The 12,826-nt window shown below is 36.5% G+C and overlaps 1 protein-coding gene across 5 annotated transcripts in view; it reads left to right on the top strand.

The window, feature by feature from the left end:
* The first annotated feature begins 4,206 nt into the window (after positions 1 to 4,206).
* khdrbs2 (KH domain containing, RNA binding, signal transduction associated 2) overlaps positions 4,207 to 12,826 on the top strand; it is a 61,387-nt gene continuing 52,767 nt past the window's right edge. For 3 of the 5 annotated variants that reach the window (XM_069144843.1, XM_069144844.1, XM_069144842.1), the window contains exon 1: positions 4,209 to 4,587. In XM_069144843.1, the coding sequence (XP_069000944.1) occupies positions 4,497 to 4,587 (91 nt within the window). In that variant the 5' untranslated portion in view covers positions 4,209 to 4,496. Of the gene's footprint in view, positions 4,588 to 12,826 lie in introns of all 5 variants that reach the window. The other 2 variants (XM_069144845.1, XM_069144846.1) reach the window with 1 other exon arrangement.

Genomic DNA, 12,826 nt, shown 5'->3' with positions numbered 1-12,826 from the left:
ATAAAAAAAAAAAAAAAAAAAAAAAAAAAGTATACCAGCCCATTTCACACAGTGAATGTGGGTAAATGTGATTTTGTTGCTGTTAGTTATTTCTGCTCATATTTTAAGACACTTAACCCTGAACTAGATTAGAGCAATAAATGTAGGAAAATATGAATTGCCAAACTAAATAGTAATAATGAAAGCAATAGGCTATATGGCAGGTGAGGTGTGTTCGATGACTGACACTCATCTGCAGTCTTTATTTTGTTTGTGAATCCAGTTATTTCTCTTTTTAAACTGTGTTTTTTTTTTAAATGGTATTTCAATGATTTCGTAATGAAAACAATAATGTATTTTTATGTAGCCTAGTTATTGAGTGTCCCATTTTAATTTGAAGTATTTATTGATGGGGAAATATTTCCTTTGTAAAATATTCTCACAAGTTTTCTTTTTTATTACCTTAAAATATCAGATAATGAATAACCTTGTAATTTAATCGATCAAATAAATCTAATTTGTGAAAAAGAATTAATTAATGTAGTTTCTATTGATAATTTATCATTAATTAATTAAATGCCTTACTACTACACACTTGTGACCATTGTAGAGTCATTTTTTTTGTAATCTGTTTTATAGCCAATTTGATTACATGTAAGGCACGTGTAAAGTACCCTTCTCCATATTTCTGTATTTTGATGGTATGGCTAGTTTTTTTTTTATATGGTTTTATTTTGAAAACAAAGTTTTAGTTCTTGCAATCTTGTGCTTGACCTGACGCAGGCGGGGCTGACAGGCTAAAAAAAGAGGACAGAGTTTATAGATCACACCGGCACATCCGGAAACATTCATGACATTTTGGCAACATACTACACGATGACATTTTTTCTACATTTTGGAACACATGCTATAGTACAACGACTTTAAGACATTCTGGAGGACATACTATAGTATGTCATGTTTATGACATTTTCGACAACAAACTACAGTATGACGTTTTTATGTTATTTTTTTGACAGCATACTATACTATGAATTTTTTTTCACATTCTGGACAGGATACTGTACTATGACAATTTCTTGACATTTTGTACCACATTTTTATAACTTTTTGGGTGGCATACTACAGTATGATTTGTTCATAATATTTTGGAGAACAGACTATGACATTCTTACTATATTTTGGACGACACACTATACTATGATATTTTTTTGACATTTTGACATGCTTTCTACTAAGACATTTTTATGTCATTTTGGAGGACATACTGTAGGATGACTTTTTTATGACGTTTTTATGACATTTTGGAACACATGATATGGTACGACGTTTTTACTGATATTTTGGACAACATCTTATACTATGATATATTTTTTTTGCATTTAGGACCACATGTTATACTATGACATTTTTATGACATTTTTGACCACATACTATATATATGATGTTATGTCAGTTTGTATGAGGTTGTTTTTTTTAACACATTTTTGGACAACATACCACAGTATGACATTTGAATGACTTTTTGGAGAACATATATCTATATACATTATATATATATAATAAATCTACATTTTCATATTGTGGATAGTACAGTTTTTTTTCAATGCAATGAAAACTAAATTAACACATAATCACCCAAAGTCACCATCAGCCCTCATTTTTCCTGCCTCACAAAACAGAAACAGGGTAATCTGACTGTTCATCTTCATTAGAAATGTAAAAAAAAAGTGCAAACTCTCTCCTATAGACTTTTACTAATTGCACAATGCAATCAATTATGGCAAATGAAAACCTTACACTATCGACACAGAAGTACAATCTCAAATTTAAACACAACAAACATGTGGGCCTATGCAAACTGAAAGATTATCCTGATATAGAAAATGAAAAAAGACATCAAAATACATAAAAGAGAGAGATCAACACTAGAGGGCAGCACATCTACATTTAAAGGCAATCAAAGTTGAGAAACACCTTTGGTAAAGTAAAAGTACAGTACTGTGTGTCACATCACCTGGATGTAACAGCAAAATCTGTAACGTTGCATTTTGACCACTAGAGGGCAGTAAGAATCCACCAAACCCAATAGTAAACAAGGCGACATGTTTTCAGCTGCTGTATGATGTCTACTTTAAAACAACATTTAAAATATGCATCCGTGTGATAAAGTCTTCTAACTATATCTATATATGTGTTTTTTAGTCTCTCTGCTGTAGTCTGAATTTACCAACATCTTTGAGGATCAAAAGATCAAAACACTGTAGCCTCACAGTCAAAATCATCCCCACCATAAGTAGCCACAGAAACAGCTGCATGAGTATCATCATCATCCTCATCATGAATCATTTCATTGAATGAAATTGAATCAGTGAAGGTTCAGCAAGCATGGAATGCAAAGACAGGACAGGCCTACATGGGCCTGGGTGCTTGTCTTGGGCTATCATGCAGAAAAATATAGTTGTGTCTCATTTCAGAGAGGGACACTGCTAATAGAAAATAAATGGAAAAAGGAAGCAAGTGTGACGTTTTCATCAATGCTGACTCCTTCATGGTCTTACAGAAATAATGAATTATCAAGAGCTATATTATCAATTAAGATGAATTAGCCTATTGATTTGCAAATATTTTGTACAGACAAATCAAGTTTATTAATAAAATAGTTCTGCTAAAGTCAGTCTCACACAGTCTGATAAATCATCTGCAGTCATCATCAATAATGCAAAGATAACATTACATTTTGGGTCATATTAATGTAAACATGTGTCCACAGAACCTATAGGTACATTAAGGATAAAGAAAGTTTTGTGCACAGTTTTGTCCTTGACAGATTTTTGAATTACATAATTTGGCCAGCCCTTTGTCAGCCCTTATTGTGCCACAGAGCGCCTGAAAAACTGCAAGATTAGATTCCACATACAAATGTTGTCGTGTCGCACAGTGTACAGTGACACGGTTTTTAATTCGAACAATAAATTACTGAACCAAATTGAGAGGAAACATAAATAACACCCAAATAATGAGTTCTTATTCATGAAACCTCAGTATCTGTAGCCCCCTGCAGTCTTTATGATTCGGTGCAAAGAGAGACAACTCTAAAGGTCAAGTGGAGCTGGAATTGGTCATTCACCAGCCTCTTCCGCTCAAATCTAATTTGTGAGTAAGTAAGGCAGCCTGCATGCTGTGCTGAAGATGGGTTTTGGATACAAGTCAATATCATGGCTGGCGGACAGAGAGGCATTTCTTATGAGACACAAACATTTCTGCTTACAATGTTGACACCACTAACACGGCTTTGTGCAGAGTGAATGATGCATTCACTTTACTAGTGAATTTCTATTCATAAAAAAGCTTCTTTGAGGAAGTGTCTGTAATTCACTTAGAGCCATACACAGCTCTTGTAGGTATGACCTCCTTCACACAGTGTAATTTAGAGGGCAGGAGGTGAAACCCTTACATTATTGTGACTGGAGCTGCAGCTTTTTTCTAGCCTGCAAATAGAAGCTGCAAAACATCTTGTTGCATCAAAGGATAATGTACACGTTAAAGTATGGTATGCACATTTGCTTTACTTTTTTTTTTTTTTTTTAAATTGTATTGACTATTCAATTATATTACTCTAAATTAAAAATTTCATGAAGGGACATGAGAACACAAATAAGTGATACCCCCTTTCCTTATACATAATGTATTTAAAAAAGACAGTTGTTTAAAATACATACAGCATATATATATAAATATACTTATATATACAGTGTATGAAGATAAAGGCAAACATCTTTTGAGGTTGTTTCATAAAGTTGTAGCAGTCGATCAGGTCTTTCAACCTGGGAGGCATTAGAGAAATAACATGTTTATTCTCATGATTCACTGTAATTTAGAGTACGTATAAAGAAAAATTTAAAAAAAAATACTTCTATTTTGCATTATGGTGTTTCAGCATATTCTAGGCTAGCATTTCTTACCTTTTTTTTTTTTAATAAGCAACTATATTCAGTATATTCTGTATACAACTTTCAATAAACCAACTGAATAATTTTGGAGTTAGAATATTGCAGGGACCGATGTGTAGCCTTGAACAAGTGCAAGCTAAACTTTTTCCCTCCAAGAACATTGTCCAATTGGTATTCCGTCAGCATGAACCTTCCTGGTTTTTCAGCAGCGCCAGTCCCAGAATATGGCCAATAATGTTGCTGAGGGGCGGGGAGCAGCGCGGTCTGCAGACCCACTGAGTCTGAGAGTCTGGCGGGGTGCCGAGGAGAGGCAGCAGGCAGTGGTGGCAGAGATGGGCTCACACCTCTGAATCACAACTCAGCCTCCAATCAAGTATCTCGGAGACCTGGGACGATTTTTTGGGGGGGATTGTTTTTTTTTTTTTTTTGCCGGTGTTGCTCATTAAGATTGGTAGACTACAGCTACCGAAACGCAGGAGCGGGAAGGTTTAGAGTTGCATTCCGACGCTCAGCAACCCCGTTGTCTCACCTGCACTGCCGGTGAAGAGGTCCGCCGTGATAATAATGCATCCAGATAAGTACTTACCTGAACTGGCGGCCGAGAAAAGCAGCTTGGACCCCTCCTTTGTGCACGCGGTGCGCCTGCTTGCAGAAGGTAAGTCAGATATTTTGTAAAAGTCTTACATTGTGGACTTGTTTATCAGCGACATTCACCATGTGCCATGCAAGTGAAAGCACCATCGCCTTGCATTTTTGGAGAAGTACAGCGACCTAACGTGAGCTTGTGGTAACATGTTTGATGGCAGTGAATGCACTGCTCTTCGTCTCCTGTGCAGAACTTTGTTGAGGTTTTCCACCTTCATTTGAAGAAATGCTTTGAGCACAGGAAGTAAAGTCAGAGAGTCATCGCCTCTCGTTTTAACTCACTGCCCTCCAAGGTCAAGCACTGGTACTCAAAAAAATAATATGGCGAGCTTCACAGCAGTTCTCTCCTGCACCGACAACAAACAGTGAAAGGTCTAATCAAATTAATGGGATGATTGATTGGATTTCAGCTATGCTGTTAATCCTCTGATGCTGCCAAATGTTTTCTATGATCAGCATATGATCAAGATTTTTGTAAACACTGGGATTTCAAATCATGTTTGTGTATTTCATGGTAATTTAATTATTAGAAAACTGCAAGCAGTGAGCTATTTGGCAAACTTGATGTCCTCTTTGACTTGTTTTCATTCTGAATTGTGCACATTTACCAAATACCACCCCTCTTATTCAGTTTGGATCTACTGCATGCTTGTTATTCCCAGTCCTAACTCCACATGGAAGATAGGAGTGTAATCTTAGAAATAGTCTGAGTGATGTGCCAGCTCAGTGAATGGGTATATGAATACACTTGATGTCATAGACCCAAATATGCTCAGCCAATGTGGCCTTAAAAGACTACACTTGCGTTACATGTAGACAAAACAATCAGGAAAGCTTAATACTTGGTATCCTTATGAATAATCAGACATATAATGAAACAAAAATGCCTTCATATGCTAAATGTTATTGGAACATCCTGTACTTAAACGTAAATATTTACTGTAATCCTAATTATTTGGTAATTTTCAAATTAAAAGACCTATTCCTATATACTTAATTTCCTACATACAACTGATTGAATTCATTAAATATTTCTTTTTTTTGTGGCCAAATAAAACTGTAAAATCTTGCTTCCAGTTTTTGACACGTTTGTTGAAAGAGGTAAACTCACTGCATGCTAGATTAATGTGCTGTAACTGGACAGGGTGTTTGTGCCCTGGTGTTCTGCCCCTTGAGGTTTCCTGCTGAAATGTGTTGATGAGACACCTGACAGTCCTGATCTTGTTGCTAACCGAGATGCAGATGGGATCATCTGTCACATAATGCGCTTTGCCAGATTTACTCGAGGCTGACTCACATAGCCAGAAAACTACGACATTTTATATATATATATATATATATATATATATATATATCCTTCACAGTGAACAGCAGTTAGCACATTAAAATTGTGTTCTGTATAAATTCACGCACATATTTTTCATTTATTTATCAATTTTATTCAGTTTAAGTGTTTTTTTGTGGGTGAATAATAGATATACATGGCCTTCACTTACACATAAGTACCAATGCCGTGCAGTGCAGTTTAGTACAATGCAGTATGAGACTGTACAAAAAAAATACAATACACTGTAATACATTGTAATAAAATTGTATGTATTCCACTGAAAATAATCAAGTTTGCCAGGTCAATACAGAAGCATCTGTGCGTCACATACAATAGGGGACAATCAGTCAAATTAACTGTCAGGTCAGTCGGTCTCGTAACATCAACTCTGACAACATTCAGGACAATGAAATGTGAAATAATGTCACAGAGTTGTTGTCTTGTTCTGTCAGTCGATGCCCAAGCGTGATGCAGAATCATGCATATCAGTGGACAGCAAGATAAACTGCATGTACAGATTTATAGATGCACAGCTATTTATCACTGAATAGCAAAGCATGTAATCCTGCATTATTCACATCATGCACAATAAAACCGCAGAACATGGATTAACCATGGTCTCAGTTAGCATATCCATATTTATGAAATGAATTATTCACTGTATGTGTTTAATTTATGGTGCCTCTAAAATCATTTGTCTTTCTTTGAGCAGATTTAAGACTGTTTAAAGCTCTTCTGGGCCGAGACTACAAAGTAAGGCTGGATGGAGATAACTCTCTTTTAGAGCACACTGTAAGCTACTTGCTTTGTTGATAAAGTAATAATAAAACAGTGAAGATTATTTTAATAACTTTATATACAATAAGTACATCATGCACAATATTAGCCGCCGCTGTACCTTCTTCAACACAAAGTCAGTTCATGTCAGTGTAGCGTGAGGCTTAATTACTGCTCGGATTGACAGATAAAACTCAATTCTGTCATGTGTTGCACTCGAATTTTCCCCTGACTAAAGAACTGTGTGGTTGATTTAGAAGTGGGCTGAAGTCGGACACAAAAAAGACGAGCCTTTAATAGATCCCAGTGGTTTTCTTGGTAAGACTCGCCTACATGCCACATAGCCTCGTCTTGCCATGAAAACCAGTGGGATTCTTAATGAGGTGGCAGGCAAAGCAGACAGGGAAGCAGATACTGTATGAAGCAGTTGATGGACCAGGAGAGCAGCATTGGCTGCTGAGAAAAACTCCATGTGTGTGTGCTAGCGTTTGTTTCCATTTTTAGGCTAAAAATCACAAGATCCAGTTTACATTGTAACTGAGCATTTTGACGGGGTGTTTAATATCTCAAGATTCTCCCACAAGTGCTGCTAGACTCAGTGACAATGCAAACAAATCTGTGTGAAATTTGAGGGGTGTAGACTTCTCTGAATAAAAGATCAACGTAGATATGGAGGAGGACCAACACTGTGACTCATGTCAAGTAAAAGTAAGCGAGCAAGAACATATGAAAATCCTTATATCTATTAAGTTTACTAGTGTTTTCACTTCATTCATAAGTTTTCCATTTTAATGTCCTAAAAAGTCACAAAGCTATATATTTGGACTGAAGCTTAAACTGCCGGTGTAGACTGTTCTGATGTGAAACATCACATTGAATGAGCTCAAAACACTTTAATCTGCATCATATCTGATTTGTACTCATCCTGTCCATTTCCACACCTTTTAGTCATTCTCATTAGTGTTTGAGACCTCAAGTTTTCACTGAAGCCCTGAGCTGCTCTTTCTTGTTTTTACGCACAGAGGAAATACTCTTAAAGAGAGATGAAGGGACCAGCAGTTAATTACAGTTTTTGGTCAGTTTCTGCTTGAAAACGTTGTATATGTGAAAGTAAATACTGTAAAATACTCCAGACTGATGTTGCTGCTCCATCGAGGGTCTATCAAAAAGAAGCTCACCCCATACTTTGGGCAATGACCCTGCAACTTTAATCAAAACTACATTGTTTCCAACACATACTTTATTTGGGCATGCCACCCGTGTATAATGATGGTCGCCCAAGTATATTTGTTGGCCGTCTCAGCATATTTTGTTTATTTATTTTTATTCTGTCCAAGAGAACAGTGCTATCACTGCGATCAATTAACACGTGGACAATCTCTCCTTGCTCTCCTCCACCTGTGTCTGCGCCACACCGTACCAGTGCAGCAGGGGATGAGCTCTGCCCTTTGTGAAGTACTCAAGTAGAGGACAGAAACTAGCGTGACCATCAAATGCCTCCAGAGACTCTGACACTTACCTAAAAAGAAACAGGCGCTCATAAATTAGCTAAATAAATAACATTAATACAAAAGTTTTGGCGGGACAGAACTATGAAGGGACTGTGTGTCACTGTGCGAGTGAGAGATCAAAGTTGCACCACTGGTCAGCTGAAGGTGACTTCCATTTCAAACGAAATGCTATATGACACGTTTCAAACTATTTTGGCCACAAATGAGTTGTGTGCACTGCAATAGGAATTTAGGAAACATCTGTGTAATTGCAGATACAGAAAATAACATTTATGAAAAATCAGTTAAATATTTCGGGGAACCACCCTCATAACTTCTTAAAAAGCACCAATTCTCTGAGGTATACTTGCACATAGTTTATCACGGAACTTAGTAGGATATTCCAAACAACTTGCTACAGTTTTTATGTGTTTGAAGGCTGTCTCAGTGTCTCTAGGGGGCATTACCATCCATTGCAGGACTGCCTCCTCTTCTTGTTACTGAAGATAGTTCTGTATGATTGTGATTATATGTTTGGGCTCGTCTTTCTGCTGAATCAGGCACCAATTACATGCCTTCTTTGATGATATTGCACGATAGATAAGACTCGAAACATCTAACGTGCCTAAAACGTTTGCACCGTGCTGTGTACCTTACAACTAATTTGGATGACTCCACCACTCTTCTGTCCATAAACTCTAACAATTGATTTTCACTTATCTATCTCTGTCTCTTCCTTGTTTATAAATTGTCGCTCATATTTTCAGTATGTCCTTCATAGCTTGTTCAGTATCCAGCAGTGACCCGGCTCTTAGTGACAGATAAACAGCACCCCATGTGGTATGACCTATCAAAAGGACGCAAAAATTACATTTCAGGAAAGTGAGACATTGAATTACATTTTCAGCATTTAGCTGACACTCTTATCAAGAGTGACTTACAATGAGTGCATGGGTTGAATAAGATTAAATTCCAAGGTCACAAGCATCTCAAGCAACAGAATGAGTGAATGAGCCAAAGCCGCTTCACTCAGACAATAGATATTAGATAAGAGATTATATTACTGTGCCTTGTGAATGTTCAAATATGACTCAAAGTTCTAAATAAAGAACATATAAAACATAATCACCAAAATCAGGGTCAAATACAACAATAACGATGCATTATTAAACACAATAATGTTTATTACACAAATTGTTTTGCCAATTTGAAACAATCTAGTAAGTAATTTCATTTAAATTAGTGTAGGCAAACCTGAAGAGACTGAGCCATTGGAGCAACTTATATTTTCTCCCTTAGAACATCACAACTACACTGTAAATAAACCATTTAAACTACACATTTATCAGTTTTTCTGATGTAAAAAGTGATTTGCAGTAAGTTAAATTCTTATATTTTGTTGTTCACATATATTTACACTCCATATAATTACAGTCTGTGATATAAATGTAATAAATCTATCAGCCTCAACAGTATAACATCATATGTAGACACAATATTAAAGAATTATCTCAAATTAGATGTTTTCCATTCTTTCTGTGCTGTTACAGTTGCAAAAAACAGTTGCAAAAAATACCAGATTATTAAAACACCAGCATGATTAAAATGTGCATTTCCTTGCTTTTGATATGTAATTGTATGGATACTTATTACTTTTTCACTACACTTTCCATCACACTTTCAGAACAGAAGATGACATTATGATTATACTGAAGATTTAATACTTTAGCACTTTGTCAAATGCTGAATTCTCCTCAGTGCAGGTACTCAGTTAAAAACACATAAACAGCATGGGGCCAAACAGAGACGCATATTTCCAACCTCATGTATTTTATTCATCAGTCCAGAATGAAAAAGGCCAAAGCTAATTGCACGTCTCGCAGTTCACTCCCCTCACCATGTCCACTCTATGAGGCGGACCTTTATTGACACCTCTTTCTGTGTTTGCTGTGAACAAGCAATCAGTTATTAGAGAACAATTACACCGATTCACTTTTGCGGCCATTGTAAAGTCATTATTGTAAATATACTATTCAGTAGGTAGAATAAAATCAGTAAATAATTTAGCTGCCTGCTAATAGGAGCACTCGACAAAGCCTGTGTTTTTTTGTCCTCTGACTGTTGTCAGTGTAACTGCCCAGTGCAGTAAAGCACATAAAATAATAATCAGTCAATTCAGCCTCGACTACTTCACCACTAAGTAAATTAAACATTTCATAGTATTTTAAAATCAACAAAAAATATAGTGACTCACCAAATTTATTTTACGGATTTTATTGTAAGCTCAGAACAAACTACAGGTTTAACTTACATACAACTACCAGCATGCAAACCTGGTAGAAGTGCAATAGTTCAAATATGTGTGGTATTTTCTACGTGCAGTCTTCTTTAACTTGCAGCTAATCTAGCAGTTTGCAGGTTATTCAAGTTTTCAACCTTTTCAGCCAGCTTTGCAAAATAAAAGTTGAGCAAAAACAGAGTACTATGCTTACTGTGTTCATTATTTGTCTACACAAAGCACATGTCAGATTTCAGGGCAAACTGAGTTTACCTGTCGGTTGTGATGTTCATTTTCATGCTCTGTTTTATCTCATCTTATTCCTGTGTGGCACAACAGTGCAGCAGTGTGGAGATGAATCAAACCTATGTCGGCTGAAATTAATTTTGATTGGATTTATTATGGCGACCACCGTATGGCCGTATTTTTTTTTTTTCGTGTTTCTTTGTTAACCCACCAGAAAAAGACAACATCAACCCCTTAGAAAAGACATACAAGACAATCTGATCTCAATCAAAATCGTCTTAGACTTGCAAGGACACACATTTTATGAAGGGCTCCTGCTCAGCAGCAGTATAAACGGCATGCTTTAGTAGCATGGACGGTATGGCAAACAACAACTGGAATCCAATAAAGCAACAATGTGAAGATAAACTGGCGAGCAGTAAACATTATCTCCAACAAATGATGCTGCTGCCATGCCCCTTTTTCTTATGTTGTTGAACTGCACACAGGCTACTTTGTACTGCTCAAACACTGCAGGTCATTTCTGTTTGCAATATTTTCTTTTAATCAAACTAAACTAGAGGATCTAGTGAATTTCAGTTTTCTTGAAATTTGAGTCACTGAGTCACTGTGAAAGCTAATTAGTGCAACACAATCGATGCCAATAAGTATATTCATGGTATTTCTCAGTGGTAAAATGATTTCTTTGCTCAGCAAGACTATTGTTAAATGTTTTCGGGGGCTGCAGCTGGTACACTGATGGCAAACAGTTGCTGAAACAAGGGATCTGTCGTCTGATTTTTGCACAGAAAAAACGCTTATTGAACTACAGTTTTGGGTATATTTATTGACATTTTTTTAGTGTCCGGGATAAATGAACTCCAAAGTGTTCCTCAGTCTCTGTTGATGCTCTGTGTTGCTGCCTACAGACCAAAGCAGATGTATTTTAACCTTAAGCCATGGCAGGCTGACTGAGCACATTTTCTCTTTTTCAGCAAAACCATGGCTCCAAAGTCGTACAGTTGCACACATACAGTATATCCGGTAGCTGCCCAGTTAAACCACAGGGTTTTTTTTTTTTCAGGCTTGGCTGCTGAGCAGCTCCGTGGAAGCAGTTTAGGCAGTGCAACAGAGGGGATCAAGAGCACCAGAATAGTCGCCGAGAGTGTTTTACTCATTCAGCTCCCCAAATGAGATTTTTTTCATCTAGTGTGAGGACTGAAACCAGTGACCTTCAAAGCACATTCTCGCTTCTCTGATCTTTAGGCTCCTGCCGCTTCTTAACACATATTTGACGAAGACGATACCAGTGTGCACTTTTCTCCGGATTTACACATTGTAAGCTAATTTTCCTCCTTTTCTTTCTCATTCCCTCTGTCATTCTCTGTCTCTTCCTCTTTCACTTACAGACTGTAAACCAGAATAAAGGTGTTTCCCTTTACTCACTGTTCTGGAGTACAATCATCTTTATGGGCAATAAAAATACCATTACTTCATTCAGACAAAATGAAAACTTGAAAGAGAAACGTGTCAGAAAAAAAACATCTATTGAACATGCAGAATTCCAGAACTAATCTTTGAGGATATCAATAACTATACATCCTTGATTAAATCTGGAGCTAAGGATAACAATGAGCACCAAAAGCACTTTTAAATCCAAAAGCACTTAATGAACAAACACACGTGAAAATGTGCTCTCTTAGATGACCAAAACAATGTTTTTGTTGACCCATCCATCCACCCAAAACTCCTCTGCGTGTGGACTTTTTGTCTACAACATCATACTCTCTGGAGGACTTTGTCACCTGAATGCAAACATATGATGTTTTGGCTCATTTGTTAAAACAACTGGTGCTTTGGACTGTACATTAACTCACCTCTGGCAAAATCCATCACATAACAATAACACTGTTGTCTGTGTTTCTTGGTTGTTTGTATATAATATATATAGATATATACTGTACTGTATATACTGTATATACTGTGCATTTTATATTTTATATTTATATTTTATATTTTTTACTGCTATTTTACTGCTATTTTATTGCTTTTCTATTGTTCTATTATTATCTTATTGCTTCTGTATGCTGCAGTAGCGAAAAAATTTCCCCTCGGGGATTAATAAAGTAACTACCTAACCTAAGCTAACCTT

Source organism: Embiotoca jacksoni, unplaced genomic scaffold (genome assembly GCF_022577435.1).
Source record: "Embiotoca jacksoni isolate LCO1_2020_lvr unplaced genomic scaffold, fEmbJac1.0.p SCAF_12, whole genome shotgun sequence".
Lineage (NCBI taxonomy): Eukaryota > Metazoa > Chordata > Actinopteri > Embiotocidae > Embiotoca > Embiotoca jacksoni.
The sequence above is the reverse complement of the archived record's forward strand: the minus strand, read 5'-3'. Positions and strand labels throughout refer to the sequence as shown.